General features: G+C 46.4%; 3 protein-coding genes across 4 annotated transcripts in view; 2 read left to right on the forward strand and 1 right to left on the reverse strand.

Moving 5' to 3' along the window:
* Positions 1-744: 744 nt before the first annotated feature.
* On the reverse strand, positions 745-6,459 carry LOC138371241 (uncharacterized). Its single transcript, XM_069336059.1, has 2 exons — positions 6,456-6,459; positions 745-2,603 (listed from the first exon to the last, which is right to left on the reverse strand). The coding sequence occupies exons 1-2, from the start codon at positions 6,457-6,459 to the stop codon at positions 745-747; spliced, it is 1,863 nt and encodes a 620-aa protein (XP_069192160.1).
* Positions 6,460-6,790: 331 nt separating this feature from the next.
* Positions 6,791-27,610, forward strand: part of LOC123750413 (calcineurin subunit B type 2) — a 96,822-nt gene continuing 76,002 nt past the window's right edge. Inside the window, exon 1 of one of the 2 annotated variants that reach the window (XM_045732553.2) lies at positions 6,791-6,894. The gene's annotated coding sequence lies outside the window, so the exon portion shown is untranslated. The remainder of the gene's footprint in view (positions 6,895-27,610) is intronic. The other variant, XM_069333912.1, reaches the window with a different exon arrangement.
* On the forward strand, positions 9,883-11,889 carry LOC138371255 (involucrin-like). Its single transcript, XM_069336066.1, has 3 exons — positions 9,883-9,933; positions 10,542-11,571; positions 11,717-11,889. Exons 1-3 carry the CDS (start codon positions 9,883-9,885, stop codon positions 11,887-11,889), a joined length of 1,254 nt encoding a protein of 417 aa, XP_069192167.1.

Raw genomic sequence — 27,610 nt, forward strand, 5'->3', positions numbered from 1 at the left:
CGGTAGAGCGACGGTCTCCCTTCATGCAGGTCGGCGTTCAATCCCCGACCGTCCACCAAGTGGTTGGGCACCATTCCTTTCCACCCCGTCCCATCCCAAATCCTTATCCTGACCCCTTCCAAGTGCTATATAGTCGTAATGGTTTGGTGTTTTATCCTGATAGTTCCCTCCCTCCCCCACCCCCACTCCACCGAACAGCTCCCCGCGTACCCATTGCCCATAACTGCGTACCCATTGATCAAAATACCCCCTACGCATGCGTCTCTCGATCAATATTGAGCAGTGAGTAATAAGTCACTGGTTCTTATACATCGCCATGAACAGGCGCTTCATGAATATTTTTGTGTTTGATAAATAACATCTTCCCATCACCTCAGTCATCACTCTGACCAGACCACACACTAGAAGGTGAAGGGACGACGACGTTTCGGTCCGTCCTGGACTATCTACAAGTCGAGAATGTGTTTCATTATCACAATCATCTCAATCATCACGTGTTTCATCACTTGTGTTGCGTTACATATGTGACCCCTTGAGGGTGTTACTGGTGCATGCGTAACACCTTGATCAACACGCACCGTTCTCAAGCACCCTGTGCTCCACTCTGCCTCTACACCCCTTTGTTTATCTTCCATCCCCTTGCACTGATATTGTCCATCACCCTGTCACCGCCCCCACTATTTCACCATCATATCACCACCATCACCACACTCACCACCACCATCTAACTACTTGAGAGCGTTGTCATAGTTGATTGTTATTAATAATATCATGGAGATTCTGGGTGGTGGGGCTGGAGACTGCTTCTGCTGTGAGGGTGGTGGGGCTGGGGGCTGCTTCTGCTGTGAGGGTGGTGGGGCTGGAGGCTGCTTCTGCTGTGAGGGAGGTGGGGCTGGAGGCTGCTGTGAGGGTGGTGGGGCTGGAGACTGCTTCTGCTGTGAGGGAGGTGGGGCTGGGGCCTGCTTCTGCTGTGAGGGTGGTGGGGCTGGAGGCTGCTTCTGCTGTGAGGGAGGTGGGGCTGGAGGCTGCTGTGAGGGTGGTGGGGCTGGAGACTGCTTCTGCTGTGAGGGAGGTGGGGCTGGGGCCTGCTTCTGCTGTGAGGGTGGTGGGGCTGGAGGCTGCTTCTGCTGTGAGGGAGGTGGGGCTGGAGGCTGCTGTGAGGGTGGTGGGGCTGGAGACTGCTTCTGCTGTGAGGGAGGTGGGGCTGGAGACTGCTTCTGCTGTGAGGGTGGTGGGGCTGGCGGCTGCTTCTGCTGTGAGGGTGGTGGGGCTGGGGGCTGCTTCTGCTGTGAGGGAGGTGGGGCTGGGGGCCTGCTTCTGCTGTGAGGGTGGTGGGGCTGGGGGCTGCTTCTGCTGTGAGGGTGGTGGGGCTGGCGGCTGCTTCTGCTGTGAGGATGGTGGGGCTGGGGGCTGCTTCTGCTGTGAGGGTGGTGGGGCTGGCGGCTGCTTCTGCTGTGAGGGTGGTGGGGCTGGGGGCTGCTTCTGCTGTGAGGGTGGTGGGGCTGGCGGCTGCTTCTGCTGTGAGGGTGGTGGGGCTGGCGGCTGGTTCTGCTGTGAGGGTGGTGGGGCTGGCGGCTGCTTCTGCTGTGAGGGTGGTGGGGCTGGAGGCTGCTTCTGCTGTGAGGGTGGTGGGGCTGGGGGACTGCTTCTGCTGTGAGGGAGGTGGGGCTGGAGACTGCTTCTGCTGTGAGGGTGGTGGGGCTGGCGGCTGCTTCTGCTGTGAGGGTGGTGGGGCTGGAGGCTGCTTCTGCTGTGAGGGTGGTGGGGCTGGGGGCTGCTTCTGCTGTGAGGGTGGTGGGGCTGGGGGCTGCTTCTGCTGTGAGGGTGGTGGGGCTGGGGGCTGCTTCTGCTGTGAGGGTGGTGGGGCTGGGGGCTGCTTCTGCTGTGAGGGTGGTGGGGTTGGTGGCTGCTTCTGCTGTGAGGGTGGTGGGGCTGGGGGACTGCTTCTGCTGTGAGGGCAGTGGGGCTGGAGACTGCTGTGAGGGTGGTGGGGCTGGAGACTGCTTCTGCCTGCTTCTGCTGTGAGGGTGGTGGGGCTGGAGGCTGCTTCTGCTGTGAGGGTGGTGGGGCTGGGGGCTGCTTCTGCTGTGAGGGTGGTGGGGCTGGAGGCTGCTTCTGCTGTGAGGGTGGTGGGGCTGGGGGCTGCTTCTGCTGTGAGGGAGGTGGGGCTGGGGGCTGCTTCTGCTGTGAGGGAGGTGGGGCTGGAGACTGCTTCTGCTGTGAGGGTGGTGGGGCTGGGGGCTGCTTCTGCTGTGAGGGTGGTGGGGCTGGTGGCTGCTTCTGCTGTGAGGGTGGTGGGGCTGGGGGACTGCTTCTGCTGTGAGGGCAGTGGGGCTGGAGACTGCTGTGAGGGTGGTGGGGCTGGAGACTGCTTCTGCCTGCTTCTGCTGTGAGGGTGGTGGGGCTGGAGGCTGCTTCTGCTGTGAGGGTGGTGGGGCTGGGGGCTGCTTCTGCTGTGAGGGTGGTGGAGCTGGAGGCTGCTTCTGCTGTGAGGGTGGTGGGGCTGGGGGCTGCTTCTGCTGTGAGGGAGGTGGGGCTGGGGGCTGCTTCTGCTGTGAGGGAGGTGGGGCTGGAGGCTGCTGTGAGGGTGGTGGGGCTGGAGGCTGTCCAAAGAGCCAGAGCTCAACCCCAGCAAGCACAACTAGGTGAATACAGAAATACATATGTATAAATAAACAAACATACACAAACATACATCAAAGATCTATTGTGTAAGAAAACACACCAGAAAAGCCTACACCTGGCCCACACACACCTGCACACACACAGCTTTGGCCCGAGCAGAGGGAACAATGTGTGACGTCACTGGCTCACACGTGGCTAGACATTACATATATATATTGGGTCGTGCCCCCGTGTGTGTGTGTGTGTGTGTGTGTGTGTGTATTCACCTAGTTGTGCTTGCGGGGGTGGAGCTCTGCTCTTTCGGCCCGCCTCTCAACTGTCAATCAACTGTTTCTACTACTACTATTTTTCCCCCCATCGCACACACACACACACACACACACACACACACACACACACACACACACACAGAGGGAAGGTAGAGGAGGAGGCGGAGTGGCCCTACTCATGAGAAGGGAATGGAGTTTTAAGGAGATGGCCATCCCGGGCTGTGAGGAGTTCAGAGACTACATAGCAGGCACCATAACAATGGGAGGACCAAGAATAGTAGTAGCAGTAATATACAACCCTCCACCAAATGACAGGAGACCCAGTCAAGAGTATGAAAACAACAACAAGGCAGTTAACACTATAATTGAGAGGGCAGCCTCTGCTGCCTGTAGAAATAGATCCCACCTGCTCATCATGGGCGACTTCAATCACGGAAAGATTGACTGGGAGAACAAGGAACCGCATGGAGGCGAGGATACGTGGAGAGCCAAACTATTGGAGGTGGTGACAAGCAACTTTTTAACGCAGCATGTCGGAGAACCCACAAGGATGAGAGGCAATGACGAACCAGCGAGACTCGACCTAGTCTTCACTCTGAACGACTCCGACATAAGAGAAATCGGTTTTGAGGACCCAGTAGGAATGAGCGACCACAGTGTACTGGTGTTTGAGTACTTGATTGAAGAAGGGTTATTGAACTCGAGGAGGGATACCGAAACCAAAAGGTTAGCATACCGAAAGGGAAACTATGAGGGGATAAGAAAATTCCTAACAGATATAGCATGGGAAACAGAGCTCAGGGGAAAGACGGCCCAAGATATGATGGATTACATCACGCAGAAGTGCAAGGACGCAGCAAACAAGTTTGTCCCAGTCCAAAAGGAAAACAGAGAAATGAAGATGAGAAACCCATGGTTTAATCAAAGATGTAGGCTAGCTAAGCAGCAAAGTAAAAGGGCATGGAGAAACTATAGGAATAACAGGACACTGGAGAGCAGAGAAAGATACCAGAATGCCAGGAATGAATATGTCAGGATGAGAAGAGAGGCAGAAAGACAATACGAAAATGACATCGCAAGCAAGGCAAAGACTCAGCCTAAATTGTTGCATAGCCACATTAGGAGAAAAACAACAGTAAAGGAACAGGTTATGAGATTAAGGATAGGGGCGGAAGGATTCACTACAAATGACAAGGAAGTGTGTGAGGAATTGAATAAGAAATTCCAGGAGGTCTTCACCTTAGAACAAGGAGAAATTCCAGAGGTAAGTGAGGGAATAGCTAACCAGGAACCACTGGAAGAGTTTGAGATTACCAGTGGGGAAGTAAGGAAGTGTTTACTAGAGTTGGACGTGACGAAGGCTATAGGCCCAGATGGAATCTCCCCTTGGGTTCTAAAGGAAGGAGCAAGAGAACTGAGCCTACCACTCTCCATAGTGTATAACAAATCACTGGCAACAGGGGAACTGCCAGATATTTGGAAAGCAGCTAACGTAGTCCCGATATACAAGAAAGGGGATAGACAGGAGGCACTGAACTACAGGCCAGTGTCCCTAACCTGCATACCATGCAAGCTGATGGAGAAGATTGTGCGAAAAAAACTAGTGGAGCATCTGGAGCGAAGGAACTTTGTAACACAGCATCAACATGGGTTCAGGGATGGCAGGTCCTGCCTCACAGGGTTACTTGAATTCTACGACCAGGCAACAAAAATAAGGCAAGAAAGAGAAGGGTGGGCAGACTGCATATTTTTGGATTGTCAGAAAGCCTTTGATACAGTGCCACACAAGAGGCTAGTGCGAAAGTTGGAGATGCAGGCTGGAGTGAGAGGGAAGGTACTCCGGTGGATAGAGGAATACCTAAGCAACAGGAGACAACGAGTCTGTGTGAGGGGTGAGGTCTCAGATTGGCGAGACGTCACAAGTGGAGTCCCGCAGGGGTCAGTCCTTGGACCTATACTGTTTCTGGTATATGTAAATGATCTCCCAGAGGGTATAGATTCGTTCCTCTCAATGTTTGCCGACGATGCAAAAATTATGAGGAGGATTGAAACAGAGGATGATAGTAGGAGGCTACAAGATGACCTGGATAGACTGAGTGAATGGTCCAACAAATGGCTGTTGAGGTTCAACCCGAGTAAATGCAAAGTAATGAAACTAGGCAGTGGAAACAGGAGGCCAGGCACAGGATACAGAATAGGAGATGAAGTACTTAATGAAACAGACAGAGAGAAAGATCTAGGAGTTGATATCACACCAAACCTGTCTCCTGAAGCCCACATAAAGAGAATAACGTCTGCGGCATATGCGAGGCTGGCTAACATCAGAACGGCGTTCAGGAACCTGTGTAAGGAATCATTCAGAATCTTGTACACCACATATGTAAGACCAATCCTGGAGTATGCGGCCCCAGCATGGAGCCCGTACCTTGTCAAGCACAAGACGAAGCTGGAAAAAGTCCAAAGGTATGCTACTAGACTAGTCCCAGAACTAAGAGGCATGAGTTATGAGGAAAGGCTGCGGGAAATGCACCTCACGACACTGGAAGACAGAAGAGTAAGGGGGGACATGATCACAACCTACAAAATCCTCAGGGGAATCGACCGGGTAAACAAGGATGAACTTTTCAACACTGGTGGGACGCGAACAAGGGGACACAGGTGGAAGCTGAGTACCCAAATGAGCCACAGAGACGTTAGAAAGAACTTTTTCAGTGTCAGAGTAGTTAGCAAATGGAATGCATTAGGAAGTGATGTGGTGGAGGCTGACTCCATTCACAGTTTCAAATGTAGATATGATAGAGCCCAATAGGCTCAGGAATCTGTACACCAGTTGATTGACGGTTGAGAGGCGGGACCAAAGAGCCAGAGCTCAACCCCCGCAAGCACAATTAGGTGAGTACACACACACACACACACACACACACACACACACACACACACACACACACACACACACACCAGGAAGCAGCCCGTGACAGCTGACAAACTCCCAGGTACCTGTTTTACTGCTAGGTAACAGGGGCATAGGATGAAAGATAGGATCCCGGGCCGGCGCCCGGGATCGAACCCGGGACCAGAGGATCATATGTTCAGTGTGCTGTCCGCTAGGCCACCGGCTCCCCTAGCCCCATACATGCCTGTGTGTGTGTGTGTCACAATTCAGGGGATGGGGGGAGAACTGGACCTGCAAAAAAAGTATTGAGAATACATTCATATATATATATATATATAATAATATAATAATAATTTTTATTTAGGCAAAGGTACATACATAAAGAGATTTTACAAAGTTTGTTGGCTTTATAGATAGAGCTAGTACATACAATGCCTAAAGCCACTATTACGCAAAGCGTTTCGGGCAGGTATAGGATATAGGATACAGGATATATATATATATATATATATATATATATATATATATATATATATATATATATATATATATATATACACATATGTACATTCTTGGCGCTGTTACCATCCCTCTGACGCACCACCACACCTCACATATAACATCCTCACATATAACAAACCCCTATATATACCAACCCACACACTAACCCATCAAGATATTATTACACCAGTTACACCAAAAAACAGAAAACGGGAGCAGCCTAGGGGAAAAAGCCATCAGTAAAGTCGATTTTATTCAGAAAAGTACATACATAGTTGATTTACAAACATAATGTTGGATTTATAGATAGAGCTAGTACATACAGTACCTAAAACCACTAGTACGCATAGCGTTTCGGGCCAACGAAACGCCCGAAACGTCTCGCTAAGTTCGCTAAGGTCGCTAAGGTTAGCGGTGTTGTGGTAGGCATGTATGGGGTCGCGTGGGAGGTGGCATAAGAGGTTACGTCATGGGGGTATGGGTGGCTGGAGGTGGCAGTTGGCTTTGGTGCCCCGAAGGTGAAGGTTGGCCCTCATCTGGGCTCTTGTGTGCTGCTATTTCCCTTACCCCTTGCCTCCGACACCACACATCTCCTGCCAGAGCAAGGTAGGTCAACACGGTACAGGATAGGTCAACACGGTACAGCAGAGGTCAGCAAGATACAGGCTAGGTCAACAAGGTGCAGGATAGGTCAACAAGGTACAGGATAGGTCAACAAGATACAGGATAGGTCAACAAGGTACAGGATAGGTCAACAAGATACAGGATAGGTCAACAAGATACAGGATAGGTCAACAAGGTACAGGATAGGTCAACAAGATACAGGATAGGTCAACAAGATACAGGGTAGGTCAACAAGGTGCAGGATAGGTCAACAAGGTACAGGATAGGTCAACAAGATACAGGATAGGTCAACAAGGTACAGGATAGGTCAACAAGGTACAGGATAGGTCAACAAGATACAGGATAGGTCAACAAGATACAGGATAGGTCAACAAGGTACAGGATAGGTCAACAAGATACAGGATAGGTCAACAAGATACAGGCTAGGTCAACAAGGTGCAGGATAGGTCAACAAGGTACAGGATAGGTCAACAAGGTACAGGTAGGTCAACAAGATACAGGATAGGTCAACAAGGTACAGGATAGGTCAACAAGGTACAGGATAGGTCAACAAGGTACAGGATAGGTCAACAAGGTACAGGATAGGTCAACAAGATACAGGATAGGTCAACAAAATACAGGTTAGGTCAACAAGGTACAGGATAGGTCAACAAGATACAGGATAGGTCAACAAGATACAGGATAGGTCAACAAGGTACAGGATAGGTCAACAAGATACAGGATAGGTCAACAAGATACAGGATAGGTCAACAAGGTACAGGATAAGTCAACAAGGTACAGGATAGGTCAACAAGCTATAGGATAGGTCAACAAGATGCAGGATAGATCAACAAGATACAGGATAGGTCAACAAGGTACAGGATAGGTCAACAAGGTACAGGATTGGTCAACAAGGTACAGGATAGGTCAACAAGGTACAATATAGGTCAACAAGGTACAGGATAGGTCAACAAGATACAGGATAGGTCAACAAGGTACAGGATACGTCAACAAGATACAGGATAGGTCAACAAGATACAGGATAGGTCAACAAGATACAGGATAGGTCAACACGGTACAGCAGAGGTCAGCAAGATACAGGATAGGTCAACAAGATACAGGATAGGTCAACAAGGTACAGGATTGGTCAACAAGGTACAGGATAGGTCAACAAGGTACAGGATAGGTCAACAAGGTACAGGATTGGTCAACAAGGTACAGGATAGGTCAACAAGGTACAGGATAGGTCAACAAGGTGCAGGATAGGTCAACAAGGTACAGGATTGGTCAACAAGGTACAGGATAGGTCAACAAGGTACAGGATAGGTCAACAAGGTACAGGATAGGTCAACAAGGTACAGGATTGGTCAACAAGGTACAGGATAGGTCAACAAGGTACAGGATAGGTCAACAAGGTACAATAGCAACAGGTGGACCCATTGTGCGATAAACACCATCAATATATTCGATATGACAAACACAGTCACTGAGAGGGGTGTCGACGAAATACATGCAGACTTTGTTATACAAGCCCCTTGGGGATCCCTGCCAGCAGACTTTAAGATTATGGCTCTTGAAGGAAAGAAGAACCAGACAAATCCTCATCTGCTACGTAACATTGCACAGATGCATATAGAAGCAAACATGGCATCCGACAGCTTCACTTACTTCACAGATGGATCAGTAGACCAGCAGGGACAAGAAACCGGAGCTGCAGTTAAAGCAGGAAACTCTGTAAATAGTTGGAGGCTCTCAAATGGGTGTTCGACTTTACAAACAGAGATGCTAGCCATTGAAAAGGCTTTGGAACATGCTCTTGCTGAACACCGACAACATGTTATCATACATACAGATTCGAGAACCGCCATTGAAACCTTGCAACAAAAACACATATGTGATAACATACATCTGATCACAAATGTCATATCATTAATGCAAACACTCAACGACAAGGCCGACGGGTACTTATCAACTGGGTGCCAAGTCATGTGGGAATAATAGGATATGACATTGCAGACGAAGCTGCAAAACTTGCAACTAAGAGAAGAAATGGAGACATTTACATACCACAGAGTCTATCACAGATTAAGAAAGTAATTAGAAACAGAGCAATGCAGGTGATGTACAGTGACCACAACACAGCAGTTGCATCATCAGGATCTGCGGGTTGGCACAAGAATTCAACCAACTACGAACCACTTAGTTTGATGAAAGGGAACAGTAGAGCAACAGAAGTACATTTACATCGCATCAGGCTTGGATACCCATGTGCATGGGAAATAGGCTTACAGGTTCCGGAAGATGAGAGGAAATGTCAGCACTGTGGAGAAGTGCCCGACAGACCACTGGAACATTATCTAACACAGTGCACAGTTACAAACCCATTAAGATTTCAACTTAGATTCTACAGAGCAGAAGAAGTTGTTAAACACATATGGTAAAATTTTACTGAAGCGACCATACGAGTCATAAATACTCATACTCCGCCCAAGTAAAACAGAAACAAGCAACACTTAGTGGGCCAGCCAGAGGCTTAGGGCCCGCGCAGGATTATCCTTGCAAAAAAAGTACAGGATAGGTCAACAAGGTACAGGATAGGTCAACAAGATACAGGATAGGTCAACAAGGTACAGGATAGGTCAACAAGGTACAGGATTGGTCAACAAGATAGAGGATAGGTCAACAAAATACAGGATAGGTCAACATGGTGCAGGATAGGTCAACAAGGTACAAGATAGGTCAACAAGGAACAGTGTGATTCACACTGATACAGTGTAGGTCAAGCAGAAACAGTGTACATCACACAGCATGATAACATTACATTATAGCAATGGTCCCTGCCTGGGACACATACTTGAAGCCCCTTGATACGACAGCTTATGAGACCCAGACGCCCACTCACGCTAAAATTAACTTTAGGTGAGTTAATTTTTCAGTGTCCTCCCCACCCGTTCAGGTCATTATATACAAAGCACACACATATTAACAGCGATGCGTGTTGCATACGGAACAAGGACCCAGATTCACGAAGCAGTTACACAAGTACTTACGAACGTGTACATATTTCCTCAATCTTTGGCGGCTTTGGTTACATTTATTAAACAGTTTACAAGCATGGAAACTTGCCAATCAACTGTTGTTATTGTTATAAACAGCCTCCTGGTGCTTCGGAGCTTATTAACTGTTTAATAATTGTAAACAAAGACGCCAAAGATTGAGACAAGATGTACAGGTTCGTAAGTGCGTGCGTAACTGCTTCGTGAATTTGGCCCAAGGTTCGGGTGTCTATGCGTACTAGTGGCTTTAGGTATTGCATGTACTAACTCTATCTATAAATACAACATTATGTTTGTAACTCATCATCTATGTATGTACTTTTACCAGAATAAAAATTTGAATTTTGAAATTTGAATTTGAACACGTAACAGTCTTAACGGGTAATCTGTTGACACACGCTCCGTTGATATGTAAAAAAGAAAGAAGAGAGAATTAGTCGGCACTTAAGGAGATGAAAGGCGACCCAAGGTTTAAGCGAGCTTAAACAAAGATAAGATAGTTTTTAAGATCTTAGTCCAACACACGATGACATTGAGGGGTTTAAAGAGACACCTTACTATGTGAAGGTGTTTACAGCGACCAGATGATGCTAGCGAGCCCAGAGAAATAGGCAAGATGACCTCACGGAGGCTGAAGAAAGAATAGGTGACCTCCCGGAGGCTAAAGAAAGAATAGGTGACCTCACGGAGGCTGAAGAAAGAATAGGTGACCTCACGGAGGCTGAAGAAAGAATAGGTGACCTCGCGGAGGCTGAAGAAAGAATAGGTGACCTCGCGGAGGCTGAAGAAAGAATAGGTGACCTCGCGGAGGCTGAAGGAAGAATAGGTGCCCTCACGGAGGCTGAAGAAAGAATAGGTGCCCTCACGGAGGCTGAAGGAAGAATAGGTGCTCTCACGGAGGCTGAAGGAAGAATAGGTGACCTCGCGGAGGCTGAAGAAAGAATAGGTGACCTCACGGAGGCTGAAGAAAGAATAGGTGACCTCGCGGAGGCTGAAGAAAGAATAGGTGACCTCGCGGAGGCTGAAGAAAGAATAGGTGACCTCGCGGAGGCTGAAGGAAGAATAGGTGCCCTCACGGAGGCTGAAGAAAGAATAGGTGACCTCGCGGAGGCTGAAGAAAGAATAGGTGCCCTCACGGAGGCTGAAGAAAGAATAGGTGACCTCGCGGAGGCTGAAGAAAGAATAGGTGACCTCGCGGAGGCTGAAGAAAGAATAGGTGACCTCACGGAGGCTGAAGGAAGAATAGGTGCCCTCACGGAGGCTGAAGAAAGAATAGGTGACCTCACGGAGGCTGAAGGAAGAATAGGTGACCTCACGGAGGCTGAAGAAAGAATAGGTGACCTCACGGAGGCTGAAGAAAGAATAGGTGCCCTCACGGAGGCTGAAGAAAGAATAGGTGACCTTACGGAGGCTGAAGGAAGAATAGGTGACCTCACGGAGGCTGAAGGAAGAATAGGTGACCTCACGGAGGCTGAAAAAAGAATAAATGACCTCACGGAGGCTGAAGAAAGAATAGGTGACCTCACGGAGGCTGAAGAAAGAATAGGTGACCTCACGGAGGCTGAAGAAAGAATAAGTAGCCTCCCGGAGCCTGAATATCAGGTCATGTCAAGTTCAAGTTCAAGTATGTTTATTGAGATAAGAAAGAAATACATCTCAAAGGGATAGAGTAGCTTAGGCTATTTCTACTCCGAGGTCATGTCAGAGCACTTATACAAAGATCACGTGATCCCACGGACTCTAAATAATATCAAATATAATAAATTCAGAGAGAGACGGGATGATGCCGAGGAATATAAAGATGGCACCAGATGACCTTCAAGAGCTTAAACTGATGCAAGGTGTCGCTATAGATCTTCAACATCACCAAGGTAGACAAGATGTTTCTTCAAGCGATGACTCTGAAGCAGATATTAAGAAGTCAAATGTTTTCCTTGGATAAAGGCAGTTTCTACAGAATTTCTGGCCTTGTAAATGATCCTGTGTTGTTTACAAGTGATATTGGTTGTCAGAGGGAGACCAGCTGGACCAACTGCTCGAAGGGCGCCAGCTCAACCACTTGGGTTGGATGGTTTCGCTTCATGTAGGTCGGTGTTCAATCCCCGATTGTCCAAGTGGTTGAACGCCATTCCTTTCCCCTCCGTCCCATCCCTAATCCTTATCCTGACCCCTTCCCAGTACTATCCAGCCTCCCAAGTGCTAGCAGCGGCGGCTGTGTCCTGGAGGGAAGCAACAGGTGTGCTGACAGACAGCCACTGATGACCTTGCTAACCGGAAAATCCTATTTACTTGTCGTTTGTATCGAAGTTGAGGATTGGACAAATCCACAAGGGCCGTGACGAGGATTCGAACCTACGTCCGAGAGCATCCCAGACGCTGCCTTAATCATTTGATGCATCACGCTATTAGGATTTCTGTGTGTAAAGTTGAGGATTATTTGGTGTCTCCTGAGCATTGAGCATTTTGACGACGCCTTGTCTTCGAGGAAATTTATTCTTAAATCAAAACTAATGACTAAAAGGTTTTCAAAAAACTTTTACCAATACCTTTCCTGAGTGGCTTATGGAGTTATGGACAATAATGGACATGTTAATGGACATGTTTTCCACATTATGGAAAACGTATTCCCTTGTATGGACAATCTAATAGAAACTTCATGGACAGATCAAGTCAAAGAAATCACCAAAGGATTGGAAAAGTACAAAAAGGAAATGAAAGAAACATGAAAAAGTTGTAAAAGAGAAAAAAGAACGATCAAAGAAACATGTTTGGAAGTCAAAATCAGAACTGAGCAGCAAGAAAGAGTAGGCAAACAATTAGGAAATAACTTGTCACAAGCAGTATATTAGTACAAAACTGTAGAGAAGTAAATCTATAATATTTTGTGAGTGTTTGGAAAAGAAAATTCCATCTTGGACAGATAGAGCCGCAGAACAGAGAAAACATAATTGAGAAAATAGTATGTGTAGAAGAAGGCATCATAACAAAGGATGATTTTAGTGATCTCAGTGATTTTAGAAGGATAGGTAAATATCAGAAATACAAGAATCGCCCCTTAAAGGTGATATTTAATGGAGAGAGTAACAAATGACAAAAGTACCTAGGAATGCCAAGAAATTAAAAAATGATGAGAAAGGGAAAATATGGTTATTAAGACGAGATATTTCGAAGGATGACAGAGAAGTTAAACTAAACCATGCCAAAGCAAAATGTGTAAATGAAGGTACGAATGAGAAGAAAAAAAATACTTTTACAAAGTGATAGGGATCAGAAAATCTGTTAAATGGACATAAAAGCAACCTAATAAAATCATTAGAAGAAGGGTGAGCGAAGGACAAAGGGAGTGGGAACATGTTCCTGAAAATCGTATAAACTAATATCTGTTTGCAGTGTTGTTAGCCCTGTGGCCATCAACCCTTCCTAGCATGAGTGTCGACTTAGTTCTGGGATGATTTTTGTCACCCGATGTTGTACCTTCTCCAAAGCAGATATTTCTTTCAGAAGATGTGGTCTCCACTTGAGACAGTTAAGACAGTCTCACCTGCATCTGCGTACAAGTGACAGGATGAACAATCCAGCGGGTTTTCTTCCTATTGGGGAGTGTTGAACATGCTGCTATGGTATTATGTTCCCTCACAGGATGAGTTATGCAGCCGGATTTCGATAAAAATCCAGTTGTATAATTTCTCCAAGTCAGGGTGGTCCAGTGGTTAGGTGCAGCAGCTGGGAGTCTCTCAGTTGCGGGTTCGAGACACCTCAGTTGCAGTTGATTTTATCATTGATATATATCACGTTGTTTTGTTGTTGTTTAAGATTCAACTACTCGGAACAAAACTTCCATGTAGCACGGGCTATGGTGAGCACGCTATATATATATCATGTTACTGTGATTTCTCTGTGTATTTCAGCATCGATGTTTCAACACTAAATTAAATTTCACGGACCAGACATTGAAGTGACCAGTAACTGTCACCATGAATTTATAAACCTTCAAACTGCAAACATTCACAAATACCAAAACATATATTTGTTGTTTTACGTAAATTCTAACGGAATGCCACAATCTAATTTCATAATTCAGCTGCCACTAGCACAAACTCTGCCAGATAAATGTCTGCAATTACTTTAGTTATAACTTCCGCTGCCTTATCATTTTATTTTTTTTCTGAAAAATCCGGAAATTGCCCCAAAAAACGTCTCAAGTCCTGATATAACCCTAACTCAGGAGATGTTACACACAAAGACATACACAAACAAAGACGATTACCACCACTTTAAACTAAATCATCCTGTAACCAGAAACGACAATATTATAATCATGCACCCTTTACAGTGTTCAGAATGAATCCTCGGAATTTAATTTATAGGCAAAGAGATATAAATTAATTATTATACACAACCCAACTGAAATATTTATTAGCGTGTATAACAATTATAATAAAACCCATCTATTGACTCCCGAGGTGGTTGAGATGTTTAGTAGCTTCTTCAGATACTTGAGGACTAACGCTGGCGGGTTTGTTTACATTGGCCAGGATGGACGAGGAGGTTCCCGCCACAACTGCTGTACGTGTCTCGACGTGTCTCGCGGGCTGGCTCCTTCCCCAACGAATTTTATTGACTAATTTCATCATATTTACACAGGGTTCGTGTGGGTTGTTTCATAAATGAGCTTAACAAATTTTTACATACATTTTATTATATATCAGGGTGTTTAAAATGTCAGTGTGCAATTTTATATATTTATTGTTTTAGAACTATATATATGATAGAATTATTCCGTAAAGAACGAGGTTTGGTTAAATAAACAATTAGTTTTCATATGCACTTACAAAAATAAATCCAATAGAGTCAAATATGGCGATAGTGGAAGTCTAGATAAAAGATCCATCTATCTACCTCTTAGTGAATTTTTCATTTGAAAACGGTTTCTGATCAACCCGTCCTCTTAAAAATAACGTCGCTTTTCGCTCGTATGTGCGCTATGGCCAAATTTGGACGTAATTTGAAATGAAATCGACTCAAAAAGTGACGTACTGTTCCGTTTTGTGTTTGAGTCGACCGGCTTACTCGGTTAGGTTAGGAGAGGAAACTTTCAATTAACGTTTTTCATAACGTTTTGAAACTTTATGAGAATTTCCTGCCGACTTATCAGTTCTAATCGGTTACGTTCAGGAATAAAGAAATGCTGCATCATTTCTAAATAGCTATCACCATTTACAACGTAAATTTTTTTAATTTTGCCCCGAGGGGCGAGTTTATTGGGCAATATGTCCTGCAAATAAGAGAGGCTCCCTATGATTCGATTATTTCCTAATGGACACCAGACATTAACCTTAATAAAAACAATTTTGAGTGATGACAAAAAGTTAAACACATCCGGCGTATAATTTTTGTTTGCAAATTAATTTTATTATGTGAAGCTTCAAAACTATAAGTATATTAAAATGGCACACGGACTTTACAAACACCCTGTATCTATAGGGCGCCTGACAGCTAGGTGGACAGCGCTTCTGATTCGTAGTCCTGAGGTTCCGGGTTCGACCCCCGGTGGAGGCGGAGACAAATGGGCAAAATGTTTCTTTCACCCTGATGCCCCTGTTACCTAGCAGTAAATAGGTACCTGGGAGCTAGACAGCTGCTACGGGTTGCTTCCTGGGGGTGGAGGCGTGGTCGAGGACCGGGCCGCGGGGACACTAAGTCCCGAATTCATCTCAAGATAACCTCAAGATATCAGTAAAATAATGTTTATCTGGGCTAAGTTTGGCTGCCAAAGGCTTTGTGCTAGCCTCACCCAACTGTACACAGTTATTGCCGAGAGGTAGGTGCCCAACACAGGTGGGTCAGGGTCGGACCCATTGCTCACATTACAACGTGACTGGCTCACATGGCGACCCCCATGATACTTGCTGGCGACAAACCGATCAGGTTAAGCATCACACAAATGAGTGTTTAGCTTGAGTGGTTATGTGTGTATACTCACCTAGTTGTGCTTGCGGTGGGTTGAGCTCTGGCTCTTTGGTACTGCCTCTCAACTGTCGTACAGATTCCTGAGCCTACTGGGCTCTGTCATACCTACATTTGAAACTGTGTATGGAGTCAGCCTCCACCACATCACTGCCTAATGCATTCCCTCTGTTAACTACTCTGACACTGAATAAGCTCTTTCTAACGTCCCCGTGGCTCATTTGGGTACTCAGTGTCCTCCTGTGTCCCCTTGTTCGCGTACCGCCCGTGTTAAACAGTTTATCTTTATCTACCCTGTCAATTCCTCTGAGAATTTTGTAGGTAGTGATCATGTCTCCCCTTACTCTTCTGTCTTCTAGTGTCGTGAGGTGCAACTCACGCAGCCTTTCTTCGTAACTCATGCCTCTTAGTTCTGGGACTAGCCTAATGGCATATCTCTGAACTTTTTCCAGCTTCATCTTGTGCTTGACAAGGTACGGACTCCATGCTGGGGCCGCATACTCCAGGATTGGTCTTACATATGTGGTGTACAAGGTTCTGAATGATTCCTTACACAGGTTCCTGAACGCTGTTCTGATGTTAGCCAGCCTCGCATATGCCGCAGACGTTATTCTTTTTATGTGGGCTTCAGGAGACAGGTTTGGTGTGATATCAACTCCTAGATCTTTCTCTCTGTCCGTTTCATGAAGTACTTCATCTCCCATTCTGTATCCTGTGTCTGGCCTCCTGTTTCCACTGCCTAGTTTCATTACCTTACATTTACTCGGGTTGAACTTTAGTAGTGTGTGCGTGTGTGCGCGCGCGCGTGTGTGTGTGCGCGCGCGCGTGTGTGTGTGCGCGCGCGCGTGTGTGTGTGTGTGGTGTGTGTGTGTGTGTGTGTGTGTGTGTGTGTGTGTGTGTGTGTGTGTGTGTGTGTGTGTGTGTGTGTGTGTGTGTGTGTGTGTGAGGAAGTGCCCACACACGTTCTGGGACACCGTGCCAGCCGCTGCTAATTTTACCTACACCTGTCAAGGGTTCCTGTCACCCCCTCCACTTCACACATTCCTGTTGACTATAGTAAACCCTCCTCCTGTCTAAGCGACTCATCCACGCAAACATTCATCCGTACCCGTCTCACATTCATCCGTACCCCGTCTCTTACCGTCCACAACAACCTGTCATTAGAACAGGGTTGTTGTGGACCTAAATTGACTCATACGCAGGCGGCTCATATTTACAGCGAACCATACTCATACTTGTCTAGGCTACGCTTGAAACAATCAAGAGATGCCGCGTCTATAATACTGGCATTAAATCTGTTCCATAAACCCACAATCCTATTTCTAAATCAGTCGTTCTCAGGACTTTTCTAAATCTGAACTTGTATATATATGTTCTGTATTTAATTTCCTCTTAATTTAATTTGTACTTATTTTTTTGCTTCACGGGGAATATTCCAATTATTTTCTTCAATCGTAGAAAAGGTGCTAGGAAAGGTATTTCCTAGAAAAGGAATAGCCTAGGACAGCCCTCGGAGCCCTGCTGATATCAGTAGCCTACTCTGACTTTACCCATTTTTGGGAACTCTCTCCACTTCCCTTTAAATAATCATGCTGTTATCCTGCTTAGGATAACCACTCCAGTTCCTCTAAGCCTTTATCTTACTAATCAGCCTTTCGTAAGACAGTTTGTAAGACTACAGTCTGTAACGTTTCAACCTTTACCACGCTACAGTCTTACTGTTAGACTGTATCTGCCAGTCTGTAACCAATTTAGGCCTTTCCTAGTAGTACTGTAGTGATTTTGAATCTTCGTTACAATGTATATCTCAACTACCGTACCTCTCTGCTTCACAACTACGCCCCCACTGTACCTCTCTGCTTCACAACCACGCTCCCACTGTACCTCTCTACTTCACAACCACGCTCCCACTGTACCTCTCTGCTTCACAACCACGCTCCCACTGTACCTCTCTGCTTCACAACCACGCTCCCACTGTACCTCTCTGCTTCACAACCACGCTCCCACTGTACCTCTCTGCTTCACAACCACGCTCCCACTGTACCTCTCTGCTTCACAACTACGCCCCCCACGGTACCTCTCTGCTTCACAACCACGCCCCCCACGGTACCTCTCTGCTTCACAACCACGCCCCCACTGTACCTCTCTGCTTCACAACCACGCCCCCACTGTACCTCTCTGCTTCACAACCACGCCCCCACTGTACCTCTCTGCTTCACAACCACGCCCCCACTGTACCTCTCTGCTTCACAACCACGCCCCCACTGTACCTCTCTGCTTCACAACTACGCCCCCACTGTACCTCTCTGCTTCACAACCACGCCCAACACGGTACCTCTCTGCTTCACAACCACGCCCCCCACTGTACCTCTCTGCTTCACAACCACGCCCCCACTGTACCTCTCTGCTTCACAACCACGCCCCCACTGTACCTCTCTGCTTCACAACCACGCCCCCCACTGTACCTCTCTGCTTCACAACCACGCCCCCACTGTACCTCTCTGCTTCACAACCACGCCCCCACTGTACCTCTCTGCTTCACAACCACGCCCCCACTGTACCTCTCTGCTTCACAACCACGCCCCCACTGTACCTCTCTGCTTCACAACCACGCCCCCACTGTACCTCTCTGCTTCACAACCACGCCCCCACTGTACCTATCTGCTTCACAACCACGCCCCCCATTGTACCTCTCTGCTTCATAACCACGCCCCCCACGGTACCTCTCTGCTTCACAACCACGCCCCCCACGGTACCTCTCTGCTTCACAACCACGCCCCCCACGGTACCTCTCTGCTTCACAACCACTCCCCCCACTGTACCTCTCTGCTTCACAACCACCCCCCCACTGTACCTCTCTGCTTCACAACCACCCCCCCACTGTACCTCTCTGCTTCACAACCACGCCCCCACTGTACCTCTCTGCTTCACAACCACGCCCCCCACGGTACCTCTCTGCTTCACAACCACGCCCCCCACGGTACCTCTCTGCTTCACAACCACGCCCCCCACGGTACCTCTCTGCTTCACAACCACGCCCCCACTGTACCTCTCTGCTTCACAACCACGCCCCCCACGGTACCTCTCTGCTTGTCAACCACGCCCCCCACGGTACCTCTCTGCTTCACAACCACGCCCCCACTGTACCTCTCTGCTTCACAACCACGCCCCCACTGTACCTCTCTGCTTCACAACCACGCCCCCACTGTACCTCTCTGCTTCACAACCACGCCCCCACTGTACCTCTCTGCTTCACAACCACGCCCCCACTGTACCTCTCTGCTTCACAACCACGCCCCCACTGTACCTCTCTGCTTCACAACCACGCCCCCACTGTACCTCTCTGCTTCACAACCACGCCCCCACTGTACCTCTCTGCTTCACAACCACGCCCCCACTGTACCTCTCTGCTTCACGACCACGCCCCCACTGTACCTCTCTGCTTCACAACCACGCCCCCACTGTACCTCTCTGCTTCACAACCACGCCCCCACTGTACCTCTCTGCTTCACAACCACGCCCCCACTGTACCTCTCTGCTTCACAACCACGCCCCCACTGTACCTCTCTGCTTCACAACCACGCCCCCACTGTACCTCTCTGCTTCACAACCACGCCCCCACTGTACCTCTCTTCTTCACAACCACGCCCCCACTGTACCTCTCTGCTTCACAACCACGCCCCCACTGTACCTCTCTGCTTCACAACCACGCCCCCACTGTACCTCTCTGCTTCACAACCACGCCCCCACTGTACCTCTCTGCTTCACAACCACGCCCCCCACGGTACCTCTCTGCTTCACAACCACGTCCCCCACGGTACCTCTCTGCTTCACAACCACGCCCCCCACGGTACCTCTCTGCTTCACAACCACGCCCCCACTGTACCTCTCTGCTTCACAACCACGCCCCCACTGTACCTCTCTGCTTCACAACCACGCCCCCACTGTACCTCTCTGCTTCACAACCACGCCCCCCACGGTACCTCTCTGCTTCACAACCACGTCCCCCACGGTACCTCTCTGCTTCACAACCACGCCCCCCACGGTACCTCTCTGCTTCACAACCATGCCCCCCAAGGTACCTCTCTGCTTCACAACCACGCCCCCCACGGTACCTCTCTGCTTCACAACCACGTCCCTCACGGTACCTCTCTGCTTCACAACCACGCCCCCACTGTACCTCTCTGCTTCACAACCACGTCCCCCACGGTACCTCTCTGCTTCACAACCACGTCCCCCACGGTACCTCTCTGCTTCACAACCACGTCCCCCACGGTACCTCTCTGCTTCACAACCACTCCCCCACGGTACCTCTCTGCTTCACAACCACGCCCCCACTGTACCTCTCTGCTTCACAACCACGCCCCCACTGTACCTCTCTGCTTCACAACCACGCCCCCCACGGTACCTCTCTGCTTCACAACCACGCCCCCCACGGTACCTCTCTGCTTCACAACCACGCCCCCACTGTACCTCTCTGCTTCACAACCACGCCCCCACTGTACCTCTCTGCTTCACAACCACGCCCCCCACGGTACCTCTCTGCTTCACAACCACGCCCCCCACGGTACCTCTCTGCTTCACAACCACGCCCCCCACGGTACCTCTCTGCTTCACAACCACGTCCTTGCTGTCTGTGACATGTAAAATATCCCAGGTATGAGACGGGCCCCGGGACCTCCTGAAGGGGGCGCCATTGAGGAATTGTCAATTAAAGTCACACAACCCTACCTAGGATCGCGAGAAGAATTTTCTTAAGACGAAGCATCTGTCTTTGATTATCCTGGGCGCGAAGCACTAGGACGGCTACAGTGTTTATTTATTTATTTATTTATTTATTTATTTATTTATTTATTTATTTATTTATTTATTTATTTATTTATTTATATATATATATACAAGAAGGTCCATTGGGATTGTGAGGATACATAATATAGTAATTACAATCTTGTAAAGCCACTAGTACGCGCAGCGTTTCGGGCAGGTCCTTAATCTAAGAAAATTTTAAGTAGGTAAATACTTGCAAAATTTATAAAAAATGATAACAGTTACAAGGCAAAAAAATAAAGGATGAGAGAAAATTGTAGGTATATTAAAGCACATAGGTAGCTCAGATTGATGGCAATGACAGCGTGAATGGTAGTTGACAAAAATTGGTAGGCACAATACAGCATATGGCTAGCACATAAAAGACAGCAATGAACACAATGATAAGGTTGTTTGGGTTAAATACATAAAAATTAGGAGATTGGGTAACACTAGGTACAGAGCAAATTTAAAGCTCAGTGTAGGAAACTGCGAAGATGAAATTAGGTATTTTTTGGTTTTGCTTTTAAATGAGGCAAAAGTTTTACAGTTTTTCAATTCACTAGGGAGTGAGTTCCATCGACTAGGTCCCTTAATTTGCATAGAGTGTTTACACAGATTAAGTGTGACCCTGGGGATATCCTCGAGATATTTATTTCTGGTGTGGTGATAATGGGTCCTATTACATCTGTCCAGGGAGAGTTTCAGAGCATGGTTTGCATTTAAGAACAAGGTTTTGTAAATGTAGTTGACACAAGAGAATGTGTGGAGGGAGTTAATATTTAGCAAGTTTAGGGATTTAAACAAGGGAGCTGAGTGTTGTCTGAAAGCAGAGTTAGTTATTATTCTGATAGCAGATTTTTGCTGCGTGATGATGGGCTTAAGGTGGTTTGCAGTGGTAGACCCCCATGCACAGATACCATAGTTAAGATAGAGGTAGATTAGTGCATAATATAGTGAGAGGAGAGCAGAGTTAGGAACATAATATCTTATTTTAGAGAGTATACCAACTGTCTTAGAGACTTTCTTAGTTATGTGTTGAATGTGGGTGCTGAAGTTGAGTCTCTTGTCTAGGAATAGGCCAAGAAACTTGCCATCATTTTTATTACTGATGTTAATGTTGTCTATCTGTAGCTGAACTGCATTTGATGATTTGCTTCCAAATAAGATGTAGTAGGTCTTTTCTATGTTTAATGTTAGTTTGTTAGTTGACATCCATAGGTGGACTTTTTTTTAATTCATTATTCACAACATTATTTAGTGTATGTGGGTTGGGGTCTGAATAGATAAGGGTAGTATCGTCAGCAAACAATATAGGTTAAAGAATATTAGAGACATTAGGAAGGTCATTGATATATATAAGAAATAGAAGAGGTCCTAAGATACTGCCCTGTGGCACTCCAACGGTAATTGGTAGAGTGGAAGAAGTTGTATCATTGATGGTTACACATTGGTGTCTGTCACTAAGATAGGATCGGATGTAGTCAAGGGCAAGGCCTCGGATTCCATAATGCTGGAGTTTAAGTAAGAGGTAGTTGTGATTGACAGTATCAAAGGCTTTTCTTAGGTCAATGAAGAGTCCAATCGGAAACTCATTTTTGTCAAGGGCTGAGTAGATAACGTCAAGGAGACTAATGATTGCATCATTGGTGCTCTTTTGGGACCGGAAGACAAACTGGCAGGGGCCGAGTATGTCGAATTTTACGAGGTAGGAATAGAGCTGTTTGTAAATAATTTTTTCAAATATTTTTGATAGAATGGGTAGATTTGATATTGGTCTATAATTGTTTATGTCCGCCGATTGCCTCCTTTATGGACTGGCGTTACTCTTGCTTTTTTAATGAGTTAAGTTTTTTTTTTTAAGGGGTTAAGGAGTTTAAGGGGTTTTAAGGAGTTATAGTAGAATGTTTTCCTCAGTGTTAAGCCTCATATATCAATTATTTAGTAAAAATACATTGCTGGTAGCTACGAGGCCATATACCTCACAGTACTACACTCAGTGCACCAGCTACATCATAGTACGACCAGCTGTATTAATCGACTTATCGATTAAGTCACATATATGGCTAAGATTTTCACACTCTGAGCTTCCTCTGTTGTTATTTTCATCATCTTTGACTACAACGAAAACACCAGAGGATCGGCACTGTATTTAACCGTTACTTCAGTTACGAAATTCGAATTCAAAATCAATTTGTACAAACTGTTTCTGAAAACCGTGTTTTCTCCTGTCTTTTGCCGAGGTAGCATCATCCCAGAGGAAAGCCAAAGGTAATGTGGATTATAGTAAAATACTTATATAATAAGACATTAAAATATCACTGGTCTATGCACTGTACAGTTTTTTTTTTTTTTTTTGAGATATATACAAGAGTTGTTACATTCTTGTACAGCCACTAGTACGCGCAGCGTTTCGGGCAAGTCCTTAATCCTATGGTCCCTGGAATACGATCCCCTGCCGCGAAGAATCGTTTTTTCATCCAAGTACACATTTTACTGTTGCGTTAAACAGAGGCTACAGTTAAGGAATTGTGCCCAGTAAATCCTCCCCGGCCAGGATACGAACCCATGACATAGCGCTCGCGGAACGCCAGGCGAGTGTCTTACCACTACACCACGGAGACAGTTCATAGTAGAAGGTATAGCAGGAAAGACAAGCATCCACTACCACACCCCACCACTAGTCTATCCCTTCTTAAAGATGTATAGTACATCTTTATAGCATTCAGGGTGAAAGAAACTTTGCCCATTTGTTTCTACCTGGTGCGGGAATCGAACCCGCGCCACAGAATTACGAGTACACTCCTCCTCGTCCACACAGCAATATATATATATATAAATTTAGAAGTGTATCTAGCTTCTCAGTGTATATACACTGAGTTTACTTTAGTCCTGGACTATATTGACGACTAAGGTTGGTCAGTAAGCAATGATGGTGGTGGTGAAATAGCCCACCAGATAGTCTAACTAACTCTAGTTGTGGAAGTAGCCCACCAGATACTCTAACTAATTCTAGTTGTGGAAATAGCCTAACTAACTCTAGTAGTGGAAATAGCCCACCAGATAGCCAATAATTCTAGTCCACCAGTTAGCCTAACTAACTCTACTTGTGGAAATAGCCCACTAGATAGCCTAACTAACTCTAGTTAACTCTAAGACTAGAGTATGAATTCACCAATTGGGGGAGTTGCATCTTCATAGCCTCTTCCCTGATTGGTTCCTAAATTTCGGCTCTGAAAACTACCCTTAGGTAGTTACACACGCACACACACTCGAGGGTCTCGCGGCTGAGTTGACAGTGCTCGGGGGTCGTAGTTCTAAGAGCCCGAGTTCCATTCCCGGCGGAGGCGGAAACAAATGGATAGAGTTTATTTCCCTCTAATGCCCTATTCACCTAGCAGTAAATAGGCACCTGGGAGTTAGATGCCTGCTTCCTGGGGATGTGTGTGTGTGTGTGCGCGCGCGCTTGTTATAGAGAAATATATGAAGTAGACATAATAGAAGAAAAATAGATTGGTTAGAAAGGCGGGGTCCAAGAACTAATAGCTCGATTCTGCAGGCATAAATTGTAAATACACACACAGGTTCCAGAGCTGGTCCTGGAAATGGCTGCTAGATTTCAACACCAGCAAGTGTAAGGTGATGGAAATTGGATCAGGAGCCAGGAGACCGAAAGGCCCATATATGATGAAGGGAAACTACCTCCCTATAACGACTTAAGAAAAGGATCTGGGAGTGGACATAACACCAAACCTAACTCCAGAGGCTCATATAAATATAGAAACGTCAGCCTCATACTCTACTCTGGCAAAAGTCAGAACATCCTTCACAAACTTGAATAAGGAGGCTTTCAGATCACTGTATACCGCCTATGTGAGGCCAGTCTTAGAGTATGCCGCCCCGTCTTGGAATCCCCATCTAAAAAAACATAAGGAAGCTCGAAAAAAGTGCAGAAGTTTGCAACGAGACTCGTCCCAGAGTTGCGAGGGATGAGGAACGAAGAGAGACTGAAGGAACTAAACCTGACGATATTAGAAAGGAGGAGGGAAGGGATGGACACGATTCAGTCGTATAAAATGCTTAAAGGAATTGACAGGGTGGAAACAGAGGAATTGTTTACAATGAATATCAACAGAACAAGGGGGCACGGATGGAAGCTTGAGACTCAGATGTGTCATTGAGATGTTAGAAAGTTTTCCTTTGGCTTCCTGCCAAAGTCCCTGCTTGGGGACTTCAACCTACGGCACCTGAAATGGAAGCACCTGGCTAATACAGTAACATCAGAAAGAATACCAGGAAGTAGCCTAAATGAACAGGCACATGCAAATGACCTGCTACGGATGTGCGACAGGTTTGCCTTAAACCAGCAAATAGTAGAACCAACTAGGAAGGAGAACACGCTGGACCTCATTTTCACTAATAATGATGAGTTGATCGGGAACATAATGATTACAAATACCTGTTACTCAGATCACAACTTAATTGAAGTTCTGACAACCATGGGGAATGGACCTTCAAAACCAGTCCAGATTCCCGGTGGAGGAGATTTCAGCAAATTCAACTTCAATAATAAACGGATAAGCTGGGAGCAAATAAACCAGGACTTCACAGAAATAAACTGGGAAGAACAGCTAGAAAATGCAAACCTGAACCAGTGTCTGGAAAAAATAAGCTCAGTAGCACTAGAAATATGTTCAAACCGCATACCCCTAAGAAAAAAGAGAAAGAGATGCAGATTGGAACGGGAACGTCGTTCCCTATGTAATGACCGCTTCCCCTGCCGTAATAACCGCGGCCTTTATAAAAATAACCCCATGTTCCCCAGTATTAATCCTGTTATCTTGTTATCTCTCGTGATCGTAATATACGCTCTCTGTTGTACGTCTCTGTCTCTCTTCACTCAATACCCCAGCTTAACACTGTTACAGTCCAGCATGACCCCTCACTGGACGGCCACGTATGTAAGAGGAATATTAAATGAGGAAGATACACCAAGGACAAGGGTTATTAGTTAAAAGAAACAATAACAAAACACATTTACACTGCCACCACCTTCCTGACCAACCATACCTGAATGTGTCAATCACCGATCCCCCAGGAAGGCAAGGAATCAGTAACCATGGGACTCCGGGTAATATGAATTTCAGAAATAAATTTTGGAAAATTAGTTTGTGTAATTTACGTTACTTATTTGAATCCAAGGGCAACTTTAGTATCTATTAATAGTAGGAGAACATGGGGGCTTCCAATACAACACCTCAAAATGACAAAGTAGCAAAATATATCAAAGGGGAGTTAAGTGAATACCACTGGACAAGCTATACAATTTATTTTATGAAACATGTAAATTAAGACAATTTGAACACATCACCTGTTCTATTTCCCTAGAGGCACAATGGATATTTACCGAGGACACAAAACTCAAGTGCACTATACCTTAAATACCCGCACCACGGCCAAGATGTTGATGGCTGCCCTCAGCCCCGAGGATACGGGCTTGCGGCCCTGTTCCTAATACACTCCCAAGACACACTGATGAAATTTAGTTTTTCCAACTTATTGCTGGGAAGGATTGCTCCTCCCACCATCTAATACAGCCCCAGGGCTCCACCCATTATTTTGGCCCTGGCCAACCATTTAACACGTAGGCCTGAGGTCTGGCTCTCTAGGGCCAATAAGGACTTGGCCCTTATCTCAGGCCAATCACCTTCACTGATCTGTCGTGGAAAGCTACATGAATTTCTGAAGATTGAGTCAGCTCTCCCCAGCTAGAGAAGGGGGACAAGGCGCGTCTATGGAGCCCAGACACCTGCGAGCAATGTTTACAAAACTGATAATTTATGTTCAAGCCTGTCTCCTCTAAGATAGGAGTAGGGACATTTGACTCTGCCTGGTATGGGGAAGGCCGCTGCTGAGAGGGACAGAGAGGGATGAGAGGGGGTGGAGAGGGAAATATCTGAGTGGGGAATTGAGTGGGAGAAGCCAAGGTATCCACGACCACCCTACCCTCAGGTCAACCTCTTGACCCTGACAAATGGGCGACAGTTATCTTGTTATCTCTCGTGATCGTAATATACGCTCTCTGTTGTACGTCTCTGTCTCTCTTCACTCAATACCCCAGCTTAACACTGTTACAGTCCAGCATGACCCCTCACTGGACGGCCACGTATGTAAGAGGAATATTAAATGAGGAAGATACACCAAGGACAAGGGTTATTAGTTAAAAGAAACAATAACAAAACACATTTACACTGCCACCACCTTCCTGACCAACCATACCTGAATGTGTCAATCACCGATCCCCCAGGAAGGCAAGGAATCAGTAACCATGGGACTCCGGGTAATATGAATTTCAGAAATAAATTTTGGAAAATTAGTTTGTGTAATTTACGTTACTTATTTGAATCCAAGGGCAACTTTAGTATCTATTAATAGTAGGAGAACATGGGGGCTTCCAATACAACACCTCAAAATGACAAAGTAGCAAAATATATCAAAGGGGAGTTAAGTGAATACCACTGGACAAGCTATACAATTTATTTTATGAAACATGTAAATTAAGACAATTTGAACACATCACCTGTTCTATTTCCCTAGAGGCACAATGGATATTTACCGAGGACACAAAACTCAAGTGCACTATACCTTAAATACCCGCACCACGGCCAAGATGTTGATGGCTGCCCTCAGCCCCGAGGATACGGGCTTGCGGCCCTGTTCCTAATACACTCCCAAGACACACTGATGAAATTTAGTTTTTCCAACTTATTGCTGGGAAGGATTGCTCCTCCCACCATCTAATACAGCCCCAGGGCTCCACCCATTATTTTGGCCCTGGCCAACCATTTAACACGTAGGCCTGAGGTCTGGCTCTCTAGGGCCAATAAGGA

The sequence above is a fragment of the Procambarus clarkii genome, chromosome 4, assembly GCF_040958095.1.
Source record: "Procambarus clarkii isolate CNS0578487 chromosome 4, FALCON_Pclarkii_2.0, whole genome shotgun sequence".
Classification (NCBI taxonomy): domain Eukaryota; kingdom Metazoa; phylum Arthropoda; class Malacostraca; order Decapoda; family Cambaridae; genus Procambarus; species Procambarus clarkii.

Coding starts and splice junctions, on each gene's coding strand:
- LOC138371255 (XM_069336066.1), top strand. CDS start 9,883: ATGCGTGTTGCATACGGAACAAGGACCCAGATTCACGAAGCAGTTACA. Junction 9,934..10,541: donor TTCACGAAGCAGTTACACAA/GTACTTACGAAC, acceptor AGATGATGCTAG/CGAGCCCAGAGAAATAGGCA. Junction 11,572..11,716: donor CATGTCAAGTTCAAGTTCAA/GTATGTTTATTG, acceptor TAATAAATTCAG/AGAGAGACGGGATGATGCCG.